The sequence below is a fragment of the Dipodomys merriami genome, unplaced genomic scaffold (genome assembly GCF_024711535.1).
Source record: "Dipodomys merriami isolate MVZ:Mamm:240054 unplaced genomic scaffold, mDipMer1.0.p SCAF_2, whole genome shotgun sequence".
Taxonomy (NCBI): Eukaryota; Metazoa; Chordata; class Mammalia; order Rodentia; family Heteromyidae; genus Dipodomys; species Dipodomys merriami.
The window spans coordinates 11006707-11030420 of NW_027203381.1; the positions used below are offsets into that span (position 1 = coordinate 11006707).

The 23714-nt window shown below is 43.3% G+C and overlaps 1 protein-coding gene across 1 annotated transcript in view; it reads left to right on the forward strand.

Moving 5' to 3' along the window:
- Ccbe1 (collagen and calcium binding EGF domains 1) overlaps positions 1–23714 on the forward strand; it is a 184027-nt gene that overhangs the window by 140277 nt on the left and 20036 nt on the right. Inside the window, exons 3-5 of the mRNA XM_070029026.1 lie at positions 14427–14479; positions 21382–21516; positions 23562–23714. Of these exons, the coding sequence (XP_069885127.1) occupies positions 14427–14479; positions 21382–21516; positions 23562–23714 (341 nt within the window). The remainder of the gene's footprint in view (positions 1–14426; positions 14480–21381; positions 21517–23561) is intronic.

Here is a 23714-nt window from a genome sequence, read left to right on the forward strand (position 1 = left end):
CAACTTATCTGACCTTTTCTGCTTGACTCAGACATATACTAGATATTGCAAATAAGGGAAACCATGGGACCGATGTTTCTTTGGGCCTCTCTTTCTTCACCTAATATAATTTTTCCAAGTCTTTCCATTTCCTAACAAATGGGGCAGTGTCATTCTTTCTGATGGAGGCATAGGATTCCATTGTGTATATATACCACATTTTCTTGATCCATTCATCTACTGAGGGTCATCTGGGTTGGTTCCATATCTTAGCTATGGTAAATAAGGCTGCAATAAACATAGTCGTGCTGGTAGCTTTAGTGTGGTCTTGTTTGTGAACATTTGAGTAAATGCCCAGAAGTGGGATTGCTGGGTCATAGGGGAGCTCTATGTGGAGTCTTTTGAGGAACTTCCATACTACTTTCCAAAGTGGTTGAACAAGTTTACACTCCCACCAACAATGCAGTAAGGTTCCCTATTGTCCACATCCCCTCCAGCATCTGTTGTTATTAGAGTTCTTGATTATAGCCATTCTAACTGGGGTGAGGTGGTATCTCAATGTTGTTTTGATTTGCATTTCTTTTATGGCTAGAGAGGTTGAGCATTTCTTCATGTGTCTATTGGCTATCCTTCTTTCCTCTTCAGAGAAGTTTCTCTTTAAGTCTTTAGCCCACTTATTTATTGGGCAGTTGTTTCTTTGAAGATTTGTTGTAGGAGGATTTAATTTTTTGAGTTCCAGGTATATTTTAGATATGAGACCCTTGTCTGTCGTATGGCTAGTGAAGATCTTCTCCCAATCCGTGGGCTTTCTATTGATCTTGCTAGCTATCAAAAGACAAAATTCTTTTACACTGCTACTTCTCCCAAAACTAGATCTTTGCCTATTTCCAGAATAGCTAGAAAAGAACCAAATTTGTATTGCAAAGAATGGAAATGCCACATGAGTCTCAAGAATGCAAAAGGTCTGGACTGGCTCCCTGGGTTAGACCTGAAGAGTTATCAAAAGATGAAGCAGTCCTAGGAATGGCTGTTTCTACCTCCCTCTGTCTCCAAAAAAAAGATTTTCCTCCTATCATTCTCATTCAGAACATCAGCATATTCTGCTCTCTCCAGATCCTTTCTCAACTACTGCAGTCTCAGCTCTACTTCCAAGGCTGACCAGACAAAGGATGGCTAGATTGACTGAGGAGATGTCCCTCCCAGTCTTTGCTACTGAGGTAGGCAGGAGTACTGCCTGGTAGTGCAATTTCCAAACACCCATACCACCTAATCAGAACGGAACATGGGCTGGGCAGTTTAACTTCGAAAGACATTGGACCATTGGCATCATGACAACTTTGGTTCAAGGAATACCTGGTAATTGAAGGTTCTGTTACAAGCATTGTCACCCTGTGGTAAAGGAGGCAAACAGTGATGTGTCCTTAGAGCAAGACAGTGAGCAGTTCTTCGTGCATTTCTGCATGCCCCCTTCTGCCTTTTGTGGCTTTATCCATAAAAATCAGAATCGTATCCCTGAAGAATCCTCAGACCATACTAGATGGGACCTTCCAGCTTTTGGAAATTACTGATAAGTTGGGCATTTTGGGGCATTTTGGATATTTTATTATTATAAAGCTCATGCTGCTGAGAACATTTCTGATGTTCTTTGTCCTCTGTGATAGTCTAAGATCTTTTTGTCTTATATCTCTTTCTATTTTCTACCAATGGCTTGCCTCAGACTAGCATTCATTAGTTACCTGTTGATACAGTGAAAGTTCTGTACTGCTTAACCTTTACTCATGCTTGTATTTCGCAATGCTTTATCATACCCATGTTAAGCATTCAATTCATGTATACCTTAGCTCCTTTACTGTAAGAAGATAACAAAAGAACTACATTCATATTACTACTATTCTTATTATTGCCCTTCACCTGACATTAGCCATACAATGGATGCGATGCTGAATGCTTTATACACCTCATTTAATATTCACAATAGCCTTCATGAAGTACTGTATTGATATTCTACTCTGCAGAACAAGCTGAGCTGTAACCTTATATGCAACTTTTGTCACTTACTAAAGTGAGAAGTGGAAGAATCAAGTCCTAAACTCAAGTCTGCCTGTCCTTAAAAGTTATCCTTAACCCTGATACTATGTAACATTGTTTCTGTATCTGTTCATAGGCTTGTTAGAGTCATACCTTCTAAATGGAAGTCCATATTACCAGGGCTGGAGATATAGTTCAGTGTTAGAGGGATTGCCTAGAATATGGAAAAAACCCATCCCAGATCAGGTGGTGAAGTTGCCAATCAACACCTAGATTCTGAGTCCAGTGGAACCTATTGGCTCCCTGGACAGCTTTCCTGGACCGCCTGTAACTCTGGGTTCTGCATTGCAAACAGCAGCATGGATGGTATTTTACTTCAGATAAACTTGAATATTTTAGGTCCCATGAGGCTGAAAGATGATAAAAAGTGATGTTTTGTCATTCTTTCCTACAAGAAATATTACTGAGGTTACACCATGTGCCTGGCACTGCTTCAGTCAGATCCTGCCAATCTCCAATTCCTTCTAAACTCTGTAATGCAGGGAAGGAGGAAGGAAGAAGAACAAGAGCTCACAGTGCAGACAGAAAAAAGAAAACACAAGGGAAGAGGGAAGAGGAGGAAGAGAGAAAACTTTGTTGTTATAAATGGTGTCTTGGATAAGTTCTCCCCAAGTCAAGGGCTATCGTCAGTTACAAGTCAGTGAAAATACACCCAGGAAACATGATCCTTCCGACACCAGGCGAAGTGGCTGCAACCGCCGAGGCTGAGCCCCTGCCCTCTCCCAGTTCATGGTCAACAGACGGGCGCTGAGCAATACACGTCCTCCCATACCCTAGACGATTCTCTCCTGAAAGCTTCCTTTCATCACAGAGCCAAGACTAACACTGTTGTCAGAGGAAAGACGTATTAGTCTAAGTCCTATCATCTCTTCATATTGTAAAAGCAAGGAGAAAACTCCACAATAAACTCAATTATAGAGCTCGGGAGGCCCCTCCCTTCTCATTAAACTATACATCAGCTACCAAGGAATGTATAGGGGTTGAAAAGTAGGTCTACCATTGACAAGGAACATTTATGATGACTTTTCATTTCCTATGATTTTAATATATTTAATATATGATTTTTATTGCTTTTTTTTTTTTTTTTTTTTTTGGTCAGCGGTGGGGCTTGAACTCTGGGCCTGGGCGCTGTCCCTCAGCTCTTCAGCTCAAAGTGAGCGCTCTACCACTTGAGCTACAGCACCACTTCCGGTTTTCCGATGGTTTATTGGAGATAGGAGTCTCACGGTCTCTCCTGCCCTGGCTGGCTTTGAACCACAATCCTCAGATCTCAGCCTCCTGAGTAGCTAGGATTACAGGCATGAGCCACCAGTGTCCGGCTTTTTATTGCATTTTTTATGATCTTTAAAAAAATGTTTCTGAATGATCTTTAAAAAGACCTATGCTGGTAAAATATACCTTAAAGACTATCTTCCTGAGCCAAGGATATAAGAAATCATTTGCTAGAGGGAAAAAGACATTGTGCAGCTGAGACCCTGTCTTGGGGCCAAACTGGTATTGAAACTGGTCATCAATGAGTTACCCACACTCCCTTCTGTGTCCCTACGGAAGCTGGCTCCTCTGTAGCCTGCTGTGTCTGTCTGAGTCAGGAGCAACTCCCATCATGCTCCATATTTCTGTGTCTCTGTGATATTAATGCTGCCTGTGTCATGCCTCACTGTGCCCACACGGAGTGTCATGGAGAATAAGTTGCTAGTCTTTGTCATCTTCTCTCCTGTACCATCGGCTTAGGGAAGAGGTGGTATCTGGATCCCAGCAGCCTGGATTCACATTGCACCTCAACTACTAACATAGTATTTAAGGGATGGGGGCTTCTGTTTTCCCCTCAGTAAGAGAGAGTCAGAACCAAACAACACATCAAAATGCATAATATTTACATAGTACATTCTTAATGAGAAGTTGTTAAATTAAGTCGCATTCAGTGCTTCTGGTTTTAACTAATCTGAATTAAAATGTGTACTGTGAGGTTGGGTCTCCTGCTAGTGACTTAAACTGTTGTATTTCACTGAAGGACCTTAGGTATGGAGAAATGGGACATGTCACATCATGATCAAATAACTATGAAAGAAAATATCTTCTGATCTATCCTTTCCATCTTTTAAAAAGTTAGTACAAGTGAAGCTGTCAGACTTCCTCACTTAATTCCCAAGTTGGAGAACTGGGGCCAGAATGTTGAATGCGTGAACTACGGTGGCGTGCCCCTGCATAGAGATCTCCGGAAATGCCTCACATTGTCAAGGGTAGAAAAATGAGAGCTGAGGGCCAATGAAAGTCTGCTCACACCTGGTGGTAAAAAGAGCGGGAATAACCTGTCAAGGCACAACATCCTTTGGATTTAGATAATTTACATGGAAGGTTCCAGCCATTTACATTTCAAGGATCAGCATTTTACAAAAGGTTCAAAGGCTCCAAATGAATGATTGTTACTGGAACAGAATAAAAGTTGTGTTCTTGGGGGCCCTGTTGGCTTACTAACCTTGCATTTCAGTAGCCTTTCTCCATGGAGCCAATTCCTCCTGTCACTTTGGCTTTGAATGTGTGTTAGGTTCCAATAAATGAAACCAACAATAATAACTTAAGCAGGATGGATTTTTTCCCCCTCACACAAGGCTGTCGGGTGTCTTTGGCTGCTATGGTGACTGAGCAGTATTGTGGGATGTTTGCTTTGGCATCGATTCACCCATTACCCAGGTGTTGACCTCACATGGCCAAGCTAGAGCATCACCAGCACCGTTACTTACCCCTCGTGGAAAGGTAGCGGAGGAGAATGCACGGTTCCCTCCATGAACAGGGCACCACCTAAAAGTAGCAATTCTCATAACTGCTCACATCCCATTGGCCAGACTACCTCACAGACTGTATCTGGAAGGATGAGAGGCTGGGGAATGCGGCGTTCGTTCTGGATGGTTATGTGCTCAGCTGTAATTTGGCTTTCTTCTGTAGGAAAAAAAAAAAAAAACCAGGAAATTAAAATACAGAGAAACAGCCATCTCTGCTGCAGGAATAATTTGACAGGGTTGCTGCTAGGTGGGGGAGGGGTGGTTATTTGTGTGATTTTAGGGAACAGAACATAATATTTTAAAATAGGTAATTTGCTTTAAATTTCTGGTCCATTTAGAGAAGCTGGGTTTTCCCCCCCTTTGGCTTGGCAATGAAATTGAGTTTTATATTAGATTTAAAACATCACATTTTCTCATTACAAAAATAATATGTAGGGAAAATTTAGAAAATATAAAGAAGCAAAATGAAGGCTCTGGAGATGCCCAGAGAATTACAGTTTAGGAGCTGTAGGCAAAAAAAAAAACCCTGAGAGTTGAAATTGTACAACAGAAGCCAGGCATAGTAGGACACCTCTATAATTCCAGCCACTCAGGATGGCAGCCTGATGCCAGCCCAGGAAAAGGAACAAACTGAAAAGCAAAATGCTGAGAGGTAGTTCAGATGCCTGGAGGTAGGGTGTTTTCAAGTTCTGAGTTCAATCCCCAGACTACACACACACACACACACATATACAAGGAAATATAGGACAAGAGCTCCCCTTCATCCTACTCCACCCCCTTTTGAGGAGGACAGGAGTTAGGAAGCAATGGCCAAACTGTAGAAAAAATCCAGAGTGGGAGAATGAGGCAGTTTATCTTGTGTAATACAGTGCTTGATAAAAGCTATAATCATGTTATTACTGATTCCTGTATTCCTAGAAGGCTTACTGAGTTAAGGATAAAATCAGAATAAATAAATCTCCCGGACTTTGGATGGTGTCTTCCAATGTCTGTGCCCACAGAGAACCACAGTGCTGCCAGGGAAGCATCTCTTTGCCTCATCTGTCCCCTGACGATGACCCACGGTAAGATTCACAACTAGCAGTGCTTCCAAAACTCACCAGCTGTAGGAATGCATGTCACAGAGGTAGCAGTCTAAACATGCCTCACAAATGAGAAAATTGTTCCCATTAAAGTGGCCTGTAAAGCAAGCCACTGACAAAATAGTAGTTGGAAGCAAAGAGGAAAGTATAAATGTCCTAGTAAATGATACTATAATTTCCTAAAGTAATTTCTGGGCTTTCTGAGCTCCTAGTAACTTGTTCAAAAACAACTGAGTTGAAACCTAAGCTGTTCATGTGGGTGACATTGCTGAATGGCAATTTCTCTCTGGCTCGTCTAGGGAATCCTGATTGGCACGGTTATGACAGAGTGCAAGATAATGATGGTTGATGGGGTGGAAAGACACTTGTGTCGCCAGGAAGGAAGCAAAATGGGTCAAGAGAGAGCTAACAGATATAGTATAGATGTAGTTACAAAGAGGAAGTAAATGAATCCAAGGCTCTCATCTCCAAAAAAAACCCTCTGGCTTCTGGTGTCCATCTGTCTGTTATGGCTTTTGACCTACTTTTCGGGGGTACAGTAATAAGTATGGGAGATCAGAGGCTGGTGGAAACAACCGTTGAAGGTGACCACGTGCGTTCTCAGATGGGTAGTGGAGGCTGTCATTGATGTCTCCTGGGAGGTCCCAGGCCTTCTTTTAGTAAAATCATCTTCTCATTGAGGTAGATATCATAATGTACACAGCGAAGAAGATGGCTCAGTGGCCTGCATGGTTCTCCATTCCTGCTAGCTGAGAAAAAATAATCTTCATTGTGCAGTAGAACATGGAGACACAACAAGAGGCCCCAGTCTCCGTGCTTACTCTCAGTGAAGACTGAGCACCTACCACGTGAAGCCAGGCTTGATTAGTGTCTCCCTGAGGGCTGCTTGTACCTTGTTCTCCCAGATCTACAGCACACACAGTGTCCTTGAGATGCTGTCTGGGCAAGGGACACAACAGGGAAATCAGAGATTGCCTTTTACATTTTCTGCTGGGGCTGATGTGTTACCAACACTTAATAAGTTCTCTGCACTTGAATTCATTAAATATCAATCACCCAGAGCCTAGGGGGTGGGCACTATTACTATGTCATTTTATAGATGAGGACAAGTTGGAGGGACTTATCAATTATCCAAGACCTGCAGATGGAAATTAGAGAGTATGTATTCAAATCTAGGAAGTTCATTTCCAAGCCCCAGAAACTATAATCCACTGATGTTCTATCTTTTGAATAGATGATAAAATATTGGTTGGATGCAAACTGATCACTCATAGTCTTGTTGGAAAATGCAACCCTGGAGGGTAACCCTGCCTTCCACACATACTTCCTGCAATTCAAACAGCCTCAGCTCAGATAACGCCGTGATCATGTTTTAATGGCTAAGGAATGACTTCAACCACACTACTGCTTCACTTGATCATTGTATTGTACAGTAAAACATACAAATACAATTTACCACTTTCATCTCTTTTATGTATTGTTCAGTGGCATTTAGAACATTAACCTTCTTCTGCATCCATCATCACCAGCCATCTCCACAACTTTCTCATTTTTCCCTTGGAAATTCTATCCCCATTCACCAGCAAGTCTTGCCAGGTACCTGTGAGTTCCCACTATAATCCTCGCTACTCAGGAAGCTGAAATCTGAGGATCGCTATTCAAAGCCAGCCCAGGGGAGGAAAATCCAGGAGACTCTATCTCCAGTTAACCATCCAAAAAAAATAGCCAGACTGAAAGCATGGCTCAAGTGGTTGGTGGAGCAGAAAAAGTAGAGCCAGATTGTGAGACACTGAGTTCAAGCCCCCAGTACCAGCGTATGCATGCACACACACTCAGTCAATCTTCACTTCCCTCTCTCTGTAAAATGGCAACTGCCATTTTATTTTCTGTGTTGATGAACTTATCAGCTAGACAGCTCTAAGTCCCTCCGGTTGGTAGAATCCTATAATATATGTCTCTTTGTGTCTAGCTTAATTTGATTAGTATTTTATCTTTAAAGCTGATCCCATATTATAGCACTTGTCACCGTTTTCTTTTTAAATGCCTAGATAGAAAGTGAATCCTTTTATTCACTTCTATTCTCAGGACCCTAGTGTCTGTATATCCCATGTTTGTTTATGATTTCCCCAATGGACATTTGGGTTGTGCTATTGTGAATAGTATCACTATGAATATTGGTGTATAAATATCTTTGAGCCCTTGCATTCTTTTCCTTAGAGTATATATCCAGACATGGAATGGCTAGATCATATGGCTATTGTTATATTTGTTAGGAATTACAGTTAACTTTTCTTCGTTTAATGTTTGTTTGTTTGTTTGTTTGTTTGTCGGTCGTGGGGCTTGAACTCTGGGCCTGGGCACTGTCCCTCAGCTCTTCAGCTCAAGGCAAGCGCTCTACCACTTGAGCTACAGCGCCACTTCCGGTTTTCTGGTGGTTTATTGGAGATAGGAGTCTCACAGTCTCTCCTGCCCGGGCTGGCTTTGAACCGCGATCCTCAGATCTCAGCCTCCTGAGTAGCTAGGATTACAGGCGTGAGCCACCAGCGTCCGGCTCTTCTTCATTTAATGTTGACCATCAGTGATGGTGAATATCCTAGAAACCCATGCCACATAGGTTAATTATGGCTCTCAATACAGTCACCAAAACTTGGTAGTAACCTTATATGTAGATAAATAGCTAGATTGGAGGTGGGGAGCACTGGCTTTATTTTGAATTTACTTAAAAAATGTTTTATCCTAGGTAGTTGTACAGAGGAGTTGCCACTTAACAAAGCCATTTATGAATAAAATATGTCTTGATCATTGTCACCCCTGGTATAAAATGTGATGCTATGACATTTACTAGGAAGGGCTTTGTTTTTGGTTAAAAAGCAGGACCAAGCATGCCTAGATAGAAAGTGAATCATTTTATGTGCTTCTCTTTTCAGAGCTCTAGTGTACAAAGGAATTCTAGCAGCTCATGGGAAGTTATGCAAAACTCAATAAAGATTTCAGCCAGGAGAAAAAAAAGGTTAAAGGGAAGAGAGGAAACATTCTCTAAGGAACTTTACAGAGAAATTCAGAACCACATTTAAACTCTGAGTCCTTGAAATGTGGTCCTGAGGAAACATGGCGCTGGCTGGAGGTTCTCATGGCCTCTCTTCTGTGGTACACTGCAACTTGGGCAGACTGAGGAGCATCAAGGGTGCAGATTCGGATCTCTCCTTCATTTAGCATTGAGTAGCTGTGAGGAAGACACCATTCAATATGCCTTTAGAAGACACTGATGAGGGGGGGCATTGTTTGGGGATGAAATCCTCAATTGAAGGGATTCTTGAATACAATTTGGAAACTATGTGTGTTGTATAGGACTGTACCAATGGCACCTTCTGCTTAGGAGTCTATGTTGATGTTCTGGAGCCCTGAACATCTTGGATACAATTTTCCAAAAAGCATATATCTCTTGCAGAAGTAATCAAATAATATTCAGTTGAACTGGCTGAGGTTGGAATGAGACTCGAAGTCAAGCTTTTTATCAGACTTGCTGTCCATTGGCCCCCACTTTCTGCAAAGATGGTGCCTCCACTTTCTAAGCATTGTGGAGGATTTTTATGGTGGGCTGGCTTGTTTCTCCCTGGTAACCCCCTCTGGAGATACCTGGATTTGAAATTACTCCACTCTGCAAAAATCACTGGCCCTCTTCCATCGATTCACCACATTCATGTTCCATCGTTCAAAGTTAGAGGGATCTCCTAAGTCCATTCAGTATAGGGTTGGCAAGATTATTTCTTGTTCTTATTACTTGAGCTTTACCTAAAGAAAGAAAAGGGAACAGAAATATTACTATTCTTTCATCTCAAAATCAGAAGTTTCTGTCTCTCCACCTTCTCACCCCCCACCCCCCCTCCGGTTCGGTTTTAGAAGAGGTATGGCTGCTATTGATTAAGCAATGGAGAAATAGATGACTTGTAAGGTGAAAGCAACTGGACAAATTCACAAAGTAACTGTTTTCATAAAGTGCAGCAAGAACACTATATTGACCCCAGGCTAGGCCCCTTCTTTATGTTATCTGTCATCTCTGCAATGACCTAGAAGGCAAGTATTGCTTTATGCTGAGGAGACAAACAAAATTTAAAAAATAAGCTACCTACCTTGTAAAGGGTCAAAACCAAAATTGTAAACCAGATTTGCTGGACCCCAAACTAGGACTACTTCTATTACACAAAACTTGAAACCAAAATCTATAAAATACTCTTTAAAAATTCCACTGCTCTTAACAGGTGTGGTGGTGAGAGAATTGCAGTTCTCTCTGTGTGGTGCCTAGAGTACCAGCTACTCAGGAGGTGGAAGTAGGGGGATCGTGGTCTGAGACTGGCCCCAGAAAAGTGAGTGTGAAACCCTTAAAAAAACAAACTGCAATAGACTCAGGCATATCTCATGTTTGCCTAACAAGTACGAGCCCAAGAGTTCAAGTCCCAGTACTGCCAAAAAAGAAAATAAAGGCAATCCAATGCAATATATTTTTTAAAATTTTTAAAGAAATCTAACAAGGAAAGCAAAAGAAGAGAGAGATTGTCCAAGAGAATTGTATTCGTCACCTGATTTATGGAATTGTAACACCTTTGTGCAACACCTTAATAATAACAAAGATAGACTGAACAAAAGAAATCTGTATATTAGGTGCGTGAGAAGGCAGTTATACAAGGGAAAGCCCAAGTTAATCTTAGGATCAACGTAAGATTAACCCTTCAATTGCAGTCAGGGTTTAATTTATCTGCTGACTCAGTTGTTCTAACAAGATCCCTTCTAGTCCTCTAATTCTGTAGGCAGAATTCTAAAAATTCTTTTCCCAACTCAACACTAACCTTCAGCACACAGCCTAATGATGTGATCTCTGTTATCTTCATCTCCTTGATTTAGCATTTCCTCCTCAAACCTCTTACACACACCTGGCTGCGGGGATGTATTCCTGGCTGCATCATTTGTGTTCATAATTTTTTACATGTGATAATTCTCAGGAGCACCCAGGGGAAATGCCTTAATCAAGAAAGCCTGTACCAGACATTGCTTTATCTATGTCACAATTATCTGACGATCACTTCCCTTTGCCAAAAACTGAGAAGAGTATTTGCATTTGAAAAATCAAGTTACAACACCTGAAGCACATTAAGAACCACTGCCTCCCTGGAGTCTCCATGAGATTTCCTCATCTTAGTTTGTTTTTCTTAAAGATACAAACTGCACAGCAGTGTTTGTAGTTGGGTCTGATGAGCACCCTGGCTTGCATGATAAGATTTCACTTTGGCCAACTCAACTTTATTATACATAAATTAAGTTGTAAGTAAGCTTTGAAATAGTATAACATACACCATTGGGGTTTATTTAGAGGCATTGGAATATTTCAGTATTTGTTTTAAATGCAAATTTAGAATCAGTGAGTGTTTTTACATACAAAATTATGACATGTTGGCCAGGAATTCTGGGGTCGGCAGGAGGATGCTTGGGAATCTTAATTACCCCTGCCCTGGAGTAGGGCTGGGCTCAGTGACGTAATTAAGGACAAACCCAAAGGGAAAGTTAATTCTGAGCTGAGGGGATGTTTAAATAATGCATATCCATCATCAAACTTGGATCTTCTCCTGCTAGAGCTCTATAACCTTTGAAAGCATTTCAGATTGCTGTATTATCACTTAGTTCCTTCAAAAAGCATGTAACAGAGCCAGGCATGGTAATACTTTCCAGCATGGGCTACTTAATCAGACCTATCTCAAAAAAACAAAAACAAAAACAAAAAAGTTGCTTCTGGCTCAACTGTGTGGACAAGCTCAAGTCCTTAAAATGCTCAAAAAGGTGACAGTGTCCAAGTTTAATGTTTTACGTTCAGAGAGCTTGCAAGTATCCTCTCCATTTTGAGAACTTCAAAATGACTTTCGGCATCTAGGAGATTATACCTTAGCCACAGTATTTAAACAGAAACAAATAGAACCACATGTTTCAATGCATTGCTAGACATCAGATTTGACTATCCAAACCACATGTTTTCCTTCCCCCAGCGCAGCTTTCTTACAGACCACTTGACTTCCAATCCATGTAGTGTACCATTCTGCAGGATGGCTGCAAGTAATACAGTAGATAATAACTGTAAAATTTTAATGAATACTTCTTGTAAAGTTGGTTTTCTGTTTGCTTGTTTGGAGCTTGGACTCTTTTAAAAACCATGAGAAACCAGACTTGAGTTTTAAGTTCCATACAATGTAAAGGTAGATCCTTTACATCTGGTCTAAATCATCATCACCATCGTCATCATCATCATCATCATCATCATCATCATCATCATCATCAATCTATTCTCCATGGGTTTCCCCTGGCATGTAAGATTATATTATATTTTGGATATGGTTGAAAATTATTTCAACTGAGAATGGTCTAAACATTGCTATATGCCATTAATATTGAAAAATTGGATGAATGTGTGGATGGATAGAAGGAAATGTATAGTAGGAGGAAGGGAACCTGGGCTATTTTGCTCAAATCTGTTTGTAGAGCATCCTAAATGCACTCTTTCCATCATGAAAACCCACTGCTATGCTTTTTGTTTGTTTGTTTGTGTGTGTGTGTGTGTGTGCCAGTCCTTGGTGCTTGAATTCATGGCCTGGGCACTGTCCCTGAGCTTTTTTGCTCTCTGTCAAGGCTAGCATTCTAAATACTTGAGCCATAGCTCTACTTCTGGTCTTTTGGTGGTTAATTGTCTTATGGACTTTCCTGCCTGCACTGGCATAGACTCATGTTCCTCAGATCTCATCTTCCTAAATAGGTAGATAATAGGCATGAACCACCTGTGCCCAGCCCTATTTGTGCTTTCGAAGTTTCCTGCCACAGCTGTGCTGCATGTGGGAAATGATACCAGGAGAGGAATGAAATGACATTGCTGAACTGATTGGATTCAGACTTCTCGCTTATGTAAAATTCAAAAGTCCTTATGTAATGTTTTATGTTCTAGAGATTACTTAGGTTTCTCTTCTAAATGAGAATTCACCCAGGAGACAAGCCAGAAAAAGTAATTTGACCAATACTGTAATTAAAGGATAACAATTTGCAAACATAGAAAGTAATTGTTGCCTTATTTGTATTGAAATGTGGTAGAAAAATGAACATAAATCTGTCAAAACAATTTTGACCCAGGTGATGGCCCTGACCATTTCCCTCAGGTGGGAGCTTGCTTTCAGACTTATTTTACAGATCAGTAGTATGTGTCACTTTCACTAAGCCATGGGAATGATCTGTCCACACAGGAGGCTATGAGTGATGTACAGTCCCCAGCTGGTGTATTTAATTTAGCCACCTAAAAATCAGTGTTCATAAACACAAGAGAGAATGTCATCCCAACAGAAATAACCTTGAGTATGATTTATATAGTTGCAAAGAAATAGTTTTTAAAATGATAGTTTGGCTATCATTTTAAAATCATAGCTTAGCCAATTGGAGATTTCTTGGGTGATAATCTTGAGATTGGTGAATCCTGGTTAATTCTTTGTTTCTGATGCATGGGAAGTGAGCTCATGTGGGCTCCACCTAGGAGAGCAGAGAAGGGAATGTACTGGAAGCAAGAGATATGGAAAAGCAGAGAGGACATTTCCACTTCAGGGAACATGTCTGTACTATACCACTTCACACAAAATATAGAAACGTAGCTCCATTTTCCCCTAGCATGATCACATTTATTGCATCTACACACGTCATACATCTTGCAAAAAGCACGTGTGTACAGTTTTGAAAGGCACATTTTAAGTCTTTTGTGCCTATCCAGATATTTACCATTCATGATACTCTTTACTTCTTCCTATATATTGTAGTTCTCCTGTTTTAATTCATTTTTAGCCTGAAGATATGTCTTTATTCTATCCTCATTCTTGAGGATGGAATAGAGAACTGGATTTATTTATTAGTTTGCGGCACTGTGAGAATGCAAATGTTTTTCTTCTAGCAGTCAATTTACTTGGATAGACTAGAGGTGGACACTGGTTTATGGTAGGTGGCGGATCAGGTTTTCAGCCAGCCCCTTTTATGGTTCTTTAGGTGAGTTTTAAATGGTTGGTTTCCTATATTATGTGGCAGATCCTGGTATTAGAAGATAGGGACATGTAATTTTGATAAAACTTTTCATTTTACTCTTAGACTATGTTAACAGAATTTCACTTCTATGCCTCAGGTTTTTCTAGGCACAAGGTAATTTCATTCTCTGTTAGAAACGGAGCTGGGCACGTTGGGCATGCTGTAGCTCTCCCGAGGATGGGGGGCTCACCCTCAGAGGCTGCCCTCAGGCAAAAGTTCCAGGCCCTATCTGAAAAATAAACTACAGCAAAAAAAAGGTCTGGGATGTGACTCAAATGGTAGAATACCTGCCTAATAAGCATGAGGTCTTCAGATTCAAACCATAGTACTGACAAATAGATGGATAGACAACACTGTAACAATTTTATTTTTAATCTATCATCCTTCTTGTTTGTTTGTCTCTTAGGAAAAAATGCTGCAAAGGGTATAAATTTGTTCTTGGACAGTGTATCCCAGAAGGTATGTACTATAAAAGATCTTACTTTATTTGCAATGAATCATTAGAAGTCTATAAAATTCAAGTAGACATGGATAAATGTTGTCTATGTTAGGTATCTGTGTGTCTGTGTATGATTCTTGTGGACATTATATTTTTCACATGCTGATTCATTAGATAAAATACATTCTGCCAAAACCATTACATGTTTCATTCACACACATCAAGCCTTTTTTTACACTTTTGCTTTATGCTTAATAAGCTTTAAATTACCTAGTTAGCATTTCATGGCTCGATTGTAGCCCAGCCCTCTCCTGGCTGATGGCTGGACCTGTTTGCTATGTGTTGAACTTTTTGTCCCTTTTCATGACCATCATCAAATATTGCTTAGCATAGTATTGGTGTATAAAAATGGACCCATCTCCCGGTGAACACTTCAGAGTGAGGAATAGGAAATGGGTCCTTGGGAACCAGAAAAACTTAGATTGTATTATGCTTCCATATTCTACTTAATAGGACCTCAGGAAAGTTCCTTGCTGATCCTTAATTTTCACAGGCAGATGTTGATACTGAGGTCATATGGATCTTTAAAGCAATTTTGCCATGACTGAGTGAGGTGGCTCATGCCTATAATTCCAGCTACTGGGGAGGCAAAGCGTTGCTGCTCAAACCTGAGGGCCAAACCTGTCCCATCACCTGATTCAGGAAATGAAGTCTGATTAAACACAGTTGTGCTCATAGGCTTAGTATTGTTTCTGCCTTCTTTTTCATGACAATAATGGAATTGAGTAGTTGCAACAGAGGATTTGGCTCATTTCTGGAAAAAGATTTCTAATCTCTGCTGTTTGGCCAGGTGACAGGATGATCTGATTTGTCCAGCTAAACAGTTAAGAATTGATGGACGTGGGGTGCAGAGACCTCTAATGGTTTTCCTGGCTTATCACCAGGAAAAATACATTTGCACTTATATACATATAGAAAATCTCCAGTGTAGTTATAACCTATGATAGTTCTAGTTCTACCTTTGTGAGAAAATTTATACTATGATCTGTAATGGCTAGACAAATTTACATTCCCACCAAAAGTGTATAAGAGTTCCTATTTTGTTTGCTGCATCAGTATTCACAAGAGGCAAGTTGTAGAATCAGCCAAGATGCCCATAAAACAGGTGCTGGAGGGGATGTGGACAGAAGGGAACCCTACTGCATTGTTGGTGGGAGTGTAAACTTTGGAAAGCAGTATGGAGGTTCCTCAAAAGACTCCACATAGAGCTCCCCTATGACCCAGCAATCCCACTTTTGGGCATTTACCCAAATGTTCACAAACAAGGCCACACTAAAGCTACCGGCACAACTATGTTTATTGCAGCATTATTTACCATAGCTAAGATATGGAACCAACCCAGATGCCCCTCAGTAGATGAATGGATCAAGAAAATGTGGTATATATACACAATGGAATTCTATGTCTCCATCAGAAAGAATGACATTGCCCCATTTGTTAGGAAATGGAAAAACTTGGAAAAAATTATATTAAGTGAAGTAAGCCAGGCCCAAAGAAACATCGGTCCCATGATTTCCCTTATTTGCAATATCTAGTATATGTCTGAGTCAAGCAGAAAAGGTCAGATAAGTTGATGTTAGGGAAATGAACCCTAAGATATGTATTCAAATGTTTTTTTTCTTTCATGCGATTGTTTCTAACACATTTATAAGCTTATTTATTTGTTGCTTTGTATGTCCCTCCCCCACAGTATAACCCCTGCTTTCACTGTATTTGATGTCGGAATAATTTGTGGAGGGTAAGGGAAAAAACAAATTGTTTAAATAGGGATACAGGTAGACCCATTGCAACAATAAGATGTACAAGTCGTTATGTCGAAAACGAACTTTACAACTTTGGCGGGGGAGGGGAGCGGGGAGGATTGGGTAGAGGGACGGGAGGAAGGTTGGGAAGGGATGGGAAGGGGAAACAAAGGAGGAGGCTACAATGCTTAATAAGAAATGTACTCAGTATCTTGCCCATGTAATTGTAACCCCTCTGTACAGTATTTTCACAATAAAAAATAAAAAGAAAAAAGATAAAAAGAAAATGAGTGCCAGGGACAAAAGGAAAAGAGGGTCAAGAGAGGGTAACAGGGTGCAGATATGCTGAAAGAATGTTATATGCATGCATGCGAATGCCGTATGAAGCTCCTAATTGTGTGCGCTAACAGAGGAGTTGAGCACAAGCTGTGTGGAGGGGCTTGCTCTCGTTATCCAGGGGACTTAGTCTCTGACAGGTAGCCAGCCAATCATGAGCACCTGTAGCAGAAGAAGCAGAGCAGAGGAAGCTCTTCCCAGGCTTCGGGCACTGTGTTTAATGCACTTTCCAATTTTATCTTCATTTTAAAAACAACGCAAAGACACTATTGTTGTTCTTTTTTTGTTGTTCGTGGGGCTTGCACTCTGAGCCTGGGTGCCATCACTCAGCTCTTCAGCTCAAAGCTAGCACTCTACCACTTAAGCCACAGCACCACTTCCAGTTTTCTAGTGGCTTATTGGAGATAAGAGTCTCACAGACTTTCCTGCCTGGGCTGGCTTTGAACTGTGATCCTCAGATCTCAGCCCCCTGAGTAGCTTGGATTACAGGCGTGAGCCACTGGTGCCAGGCTTGTTGTTGTCCTTGCAAGTGAGGAAATCAAGGCTCAACGAACCTGAGATCAGCAAGGCATGATGATATGCTCTATAATCTTAGCACTTGAGAGGTTGAGGTGGGAGGCTTTGAGCCCAGGGTTTGAACCCAGACTGGGCTGCATAGTGAGACCAGAGGAGGAGGAAGAGGAGGAAGGGGAGAGGAGGGGGGAAGAGAAGGAGGAGGAGGATCTGAGATCACAGAGAGAATGGCCAAGTTGGGAGGGTGGGCACTCACATGTGAGCTAGGGAGTCAGTGTGTTGACAGGATTGAGTAGACTGTGTTGAGGAGGTAGGGCAGGCTTGGCACTGACAGTGGCCCTTGAAAACTGGCTAGGATGCCACCAGTAACGAGGTGCTAAGAGTAAGGGTAGAGGAGCTGGCTGGGCATCGCTGGAGGCGAAAGCGTGGATAGAAGGAAGAATCAGTAGCGAGAAGGCACGGCTGTGACAAAGGACAAAGGAAAAGCCAACTGGGGCTTGTGAAGTTGAAGGAACACATAGAGGGATCCTCTAATTGGGAAAATCTCAAGAGATAATATCAGACATCAAATGCAGAAGTAACCAGTGAATAGTTAATACTTATTTAGTTTAGGTTGAGGCTCTTTCTTTCCTTACCCCTCACCCTCTTTCACCTCCTCCTTTTCTTCTTCCTCCTCTTCCTCTTCCTCCTCTTTTCCTCTTTCTCCTTCTCCTCCTCCTTTTTTCTCTCACTCTGTCTCTCTCTCTCTGATTTTTATGAGACAATGTCACACTATACAGTCCAAGCTGGCCTTAATCCCTAGATCCTTCCGGCTTTACCTCCCATGGTTCATTATCTCTTTTCCAAAATGCTTGAGATCAGAAATGATTCCTATTTCAGAATTTTGGGGATTTGTGAATGTTTTCATAGATTTATCAGTTGAGCATCTATAATCTAGGAATCTGAAATGCTCCAAAATCTAAAACATCACTGCAGAGCACATTTACTAGGGTGCATTGCTGGCTAGACACCGGCAACTGAAAAGGCAAAGGAGCAACAGCACCCCAGAGATAAGTGCGCCCGCGCTGCCACCCCGAGGCTAGGCAAGCAGAGATGGTGGCCGATTAGGCTCAGAGGAGGTGCCATTGGATGCGCCCCAGACCTCCGAGGCATGAGTGGCAGGTGCTCTTTCTCTCAAGTAGGGGTCTGGGAGCCATATCTTCATGAGGTTGTACCCATTGGCTGGTGCTCATAGCTCAGAAATGGGATGTAATAGGCCAGTTCTGCAATTGTAGGGAAAGCTACAAACTGAAATTTACTGCTTCTACCAAATAAGCTACTGGAGGGCTAGAAAGGGGGAAGAATGAAATGAGGCTTGGGGAGCACCAGCAGTAAGCAGAGAGGTCCATATTCCTCTTTCCTCTTCCTCTCTGTGTGTGTGTGTGTGTGTGTGTGTGTGTGTGTCTGTCTGTCTGTCTGTCTGTCTGTCTGTCTGTCTGTCTGTCTGTCTGTCTGTCTTCCTGTCTCTCTGTCTTTCTGGCTGTTTCCCCTCTGTAACCCAATATCATTTATCAGCAATGATAAATAGCTGTCAAGGAAGAAATGTGGTTTCTAAAGTCTCAAGTCACAAAGTCTCTGAGGGAAGGGATGGAGAACAGGTTTGAAATCCATAGAAAGGCTCAATCTGGCACTGCCAATGTACCTGAGACTCTCCTAATGCCTCAGGTCATCAGACTTCAGGGCTCAGAGAAAACTTTCATATCATCACTATAATGTGAACACTGGAGAGTTATCCAACAAAAAGTCAATGAAACTTTTGGCCATGAAAGGCCTGGGAAGCGGAGAACTCCAGGGTTGGGTGGGCAGCAGTGGGTAAGGCAATGGAAAAGCTAAATGTAAGCTGGGCACTGGTGGTTCACACCTGTGATCCTAGCTACGCAGGAGGTTGAGATCAGTGGGGATAGCAGTTTGAAGCCAACCCTGGCAGGAAAGTCTGTGAGACTCTTATGTGAGGAAAAAAACGCTGGAAATGGAGCTGTGACTCAAGTGTACTGTGCTAGCCTTGAATAAAAAGCTTAGGGACAACTCCCAGGCCCTGAGTTCAAACCCAAGACTGGAAAGAAAGAAAGAAAGAAAGAAAGAAAGAAAGAAAGAAAGAAAGAAAGAAAGAAAGAAAGAAAGAAAGAAAGAAAGAAAGAAAGAAAGAAAGAAAGAAAGAAAGAGAAAGAGAGAGAGAAAGAGAAAGAAAGAGAGGGAGGAGGGAAGGAGGGAGGGAGAGAGGGAGAGAGGGAAGGAGGGAGGGAGAGAGGGAGAGAGGGAGGGAAGGAGATAGGGAGGGAAGGAGAGAGGAAGCAATGAAGGAAGGAAGGAAGGAAGGAAGGAAGGAAGAAAAGAAGGAAGGAAGGAAGAAAAGAAGGAAGGAAGGAAGGAAAGCAAAAGCTAAATGTGCCTCTTCCAAGGCTGGCAATCAACAGGGAGAGCTTAAAAGAAAGAAGCAATGTGTTCTGGCCATCTGGAGATGCGGCGTGAAAACACCCACAGATGTGGAGGCAGACAGGGATTTGATGCACAGGGGTTGTGGGAAGCTCAAAGCAAGCCTCAGCGCAGTTCTTTAGACAGCCTCTCTGCCTCTCTCCTCTCCGCCTTTCTCTCCCTCCTCTGGAGGCTGCCCAGTAGCAGCCATGCGTGGACAGCTCGTCTCCAGTCACGCTAAGACCTTCTGCATTCCCAACTTGGGTTGCCTAGAGGTGAAGTTTCTTTGGGGAAAACCCATTCAGCCTGAGGCAGCTTGTGTCAGGGTTGGTGAGAACCCACGCAGGAAAGCAGGCCGGGAGTCACGCCTGTGGGAAGGGCGCCCACAACCAGGACAGCTCTCCAGCGTTACGTGGGAGTGGCGGATCCTTGTCAAGCCATCCCTGCCTGCTCACCTTCACGGCAGATCCAGGCTCCCCCTGTGGCCAGGAAGAGTGTCCCTGTCAGCACCCCAGGAGATAGTGCTGTGATTGATGACACGCTGGGTCTGCGCTGGGAGCAGATGCTGAGCCTGAGCTCCTGACTTAGAGCCAAAGTCCCGACAGAAACTCATGAAATAGCAGCTCATAAAAACCCAGAGGAGCAGATGCTCTAATTCTTTATGAGTAGACGAGCATGCACCCCAATTTGCACGAGCTTTGCAAGTGCATACCTTCGGCACTCGTTTATACAAGCACTGCCCCTGAGAACTCTCTCACGTTTTATTTTTTTAGTACTGAAGGGGCCGTGCACTCACTGAGGAGACTGCCTACCACTTGAGCTATGTTCCCAGTTCTTTTTGTCTTTAGTTTGTTTCTCAGTAGTCTCACACTAACTTTGACTAGACCAGACTCAATCCACAGTGCTCCTATCACCTAACCAAGTCTCTAGGAGAGTAGACCTGCACTACCAAACCTGGCCTACTTGCATTTCTTACACTTCCCCTCTTCCCCTCTTCTCTTCTTCTTGCTTGACTTCTGGCCCTTCCTCTCACAAATACCCATCACCAGGGCTGGCCTTTCTGTAGATTCTTCTGGAAGGAATTCTCTGTCTCTGTGTCTGTTGGGGGGGAGTGGGGAGACAAAATAAGCCCCAAGAAAATTCGGGAGAGCTGGTCACCAGCTAAAGCATCAGCTCTCTGAATAACGATGAAGACCCAAGGACCCAGAAGAGAAAGCACAGTAATGTTTGCTTTTAACCATTGCTTTTAACTGCATACTAAGTTATCCACTACAGAACTCTCTATTGCAGAGAAACAGATGGACCTGGAAAAAAAATTATGTGAAGTGAGTTAGGCCCAGAGCATGCATGTCTTCTCTCATATGTGGAAGTGAGATCTAATTTATAAATCTATAGGTACACATATTCAGGGTCCTATGCAGCTATCCACAAATGTGTTAACCAAGCCTGGTCTATGCAGGGGAGAATTCCACTGGTGTAGCTCCTTTGAACGATTAATCTGTAATATAACAAAATGACTACCAGGAAAGCAGAACTGAAGGTGGGGGCAAGTGAGACCAAGGGGAAGAAGAGGGGAATGCAGTCCTAATCATCAATGAGTATTTTATTAAATTAAGGAAACTGGGGAGGTGGGTGGGTCTGGACGAGAATGATGGAAGGGTGGCATGGCTCAAGATGCATTATACTCACAGGTTGAATGGAAATCCCTTTGCATAATTACTTCAAGATAATAATTAATAATAATACAACTCCTAGAAGAGCAGAGAGTGTTGCTCCCCACCTCCTCCTGTGGCTCACGTGATTGCACTTTTCTTTTTCAGATTATGATGTCTGTGCCCAAGCCCCCTGTGAGCAGCAGTGCACAGACAACTTTGGCCGAGTGCTGTGTACTTGTTACCCGGGATACCGATATGACCGGGAGAGACACCGGAAGCGAGAGAAGCCGTATTGCCTGGGTATGTTAGGATGCATGTTGGATGCCGGCACTTAGGGACATGCCTCATGCAGATGGTGTCATCTCCGTGGCATGTTTCTTCATGAGCAGGACTGGCTCAGAAATGTCACTCTGATCTTTGATTCCTCTCCCTTAAATCCTCGAGAGGAGGGAGTTGGATTTGGACTTACCCTCCATATTGTTCACTACCTTTCATCCTGATGATCAAAAAAAACCCAACTATGTCCCCGGGCTCCCTAAGGGAGCTGATAATATCCTAACTCAACGTGAGACAAGAGCTGGAGAAAAGGAACAATGTCAAGTGTTACTAGGATAGTATAAAGCAGAATATAAGTGATCGGGCATAAAAACAACAGAATAAGACGTGTTCTTAGAAGACAGCTAGGAAAAGGAACGTGTCCGTGTAGCAGGCAGGTTGTAAGAAAGTCGGAGGGAAATGGAGCCAGCCACCTGGGCTGCAGCTGAGCAAACAGCCCAGCTACCCCCAGTAGCCACCCACTCCGTCCTTTCTTTCCCAGCCACGAGGTTTTCCCACCATGCATTCTGTGAGTTCCGGAGGCAAGTGGAGGACCCATTGTCCCCCCAGAACCCCATGTTTCAGAGTGCACTCACTCCATAGGCAACCTGTCCTTGTTTGCTTTCAAAATAAATAGGTCCTTGGCCTTCCCTCCAGACCTGGTGAGTCACAACTCCAAGGGCTGAGTCTGGAAATGGGTTTGTTTTCACCAATGAAGTTGTCCAGTGAAGTTGCAGAATCAGGTGGAGGATGAACTGGGACTGTCAGAGGCTCCCGAGTGGGCCACAAACCAGTTGTTAGATGTCCTTCTCCTCTCCCCAGCACGGGCTCTCAGGAGACCCCATTCGAAGCCTGTTTTAGGAAGGAGAATGGAGTGGACGCACTCCTCCCCAGATGGCCTTGTCCTAGGCACCAGGGCTTGAATTTCAGTTTCTGGTATGTACCTTACCCTGATCTTTGCATCTGAGGAATCTGTACACCTTACATTGAACTAAAAATGATGTCCTCTCCTTCTGGAGGAAAAGGCATTCAGCCTGAGACTCCTCCTGAGGGAGGGTCCTGCTGGACTCAGCCGGCTACAGAGGACATAGCCTGCGCTGTCGGGGAAGGAAGCCCACGTGGCATGAGCATGCTCCTCCCCTTGGCACACACATGGCCTACCAGAGCTGAGTCCTCTGCAGCTCGTCCAGAGAGCAGCTACCATGCCATTGTGCGCCTAACGTTCAGGGCGGGGCGCTGTCTGCCCACCACATGTGCATGGCCTGGGGCTGGGTCCTGCTTCCCACCCACTGCTGCCCTGTGTCTCCAGCCGGTGAGCAGGAAACGGAATCAGGCCTCCCCGCTCCCCGTGTGGGAAAGGCTCTTGTTTTCACCCCATGCCACCGCAGGGAGCAAGCCCATGAGCCACACAGTTGGCACAGACTCTTGTTTGATGCTATCATGACTCATTTCCACAGCTCACCCAGGGGTCTGCTTGGGTCACTATGAGGCAGAAGCTTCCTGGGGAAACTCAGACTCACTGTGGCTCTTTTCTTTCATCAGAAGTAGCGAGGATGTCTCCTAAGTGGGAAGAGGCCATTCTGGGTCAGCATCATGCTTTCCGGAACCCCCAACTATGAAGGGGAACTTAAGCCTCAGGCCACTAAGCTACTTGTGAGAGGTTACTTATCTACTATCCGCTTCTTGAAGGGTGTTGCCCTTGGCTTTCTCACATCCCCTTCTGAGGAGCGTTTAGGGCAGGCTTCATGGTCCTTGTGTTCCAGGTGGGCCCCAAGCCATGTGACAGGAGGAAGCCCTGAGCAGAGTCCAGCCTGGGTGTGTGATGAGGGTAGCACAGTCCCCAGGGCTGCTGGCACAGCTGGACTGCGCTTCCAGCACCTAGCTCTGTTTCAGATGTCTCTGGTCAACATCAGGCTAGGCATCATCTACGTTATCAACAGAAGGGCCATGCCCGGGCCCGCCCCGTGTCATCAGTTGTGTTGAAAGTGGCTTCTCTAAGCTGCGTGTTCTCTCCCTTTGATTCAAACCAGATATCGATGAGTGTGCCACCAGCAACCAGACGCTCTGTGCTCACATCTGCACCAACACCGTGGGCAGCTACCGCTGTGAGTGCCGGGAGGGCTTCATCCTGGAGGACGACGGGAAGACGTGCACCAGGGGAGACAAATACCCCAACGACACCG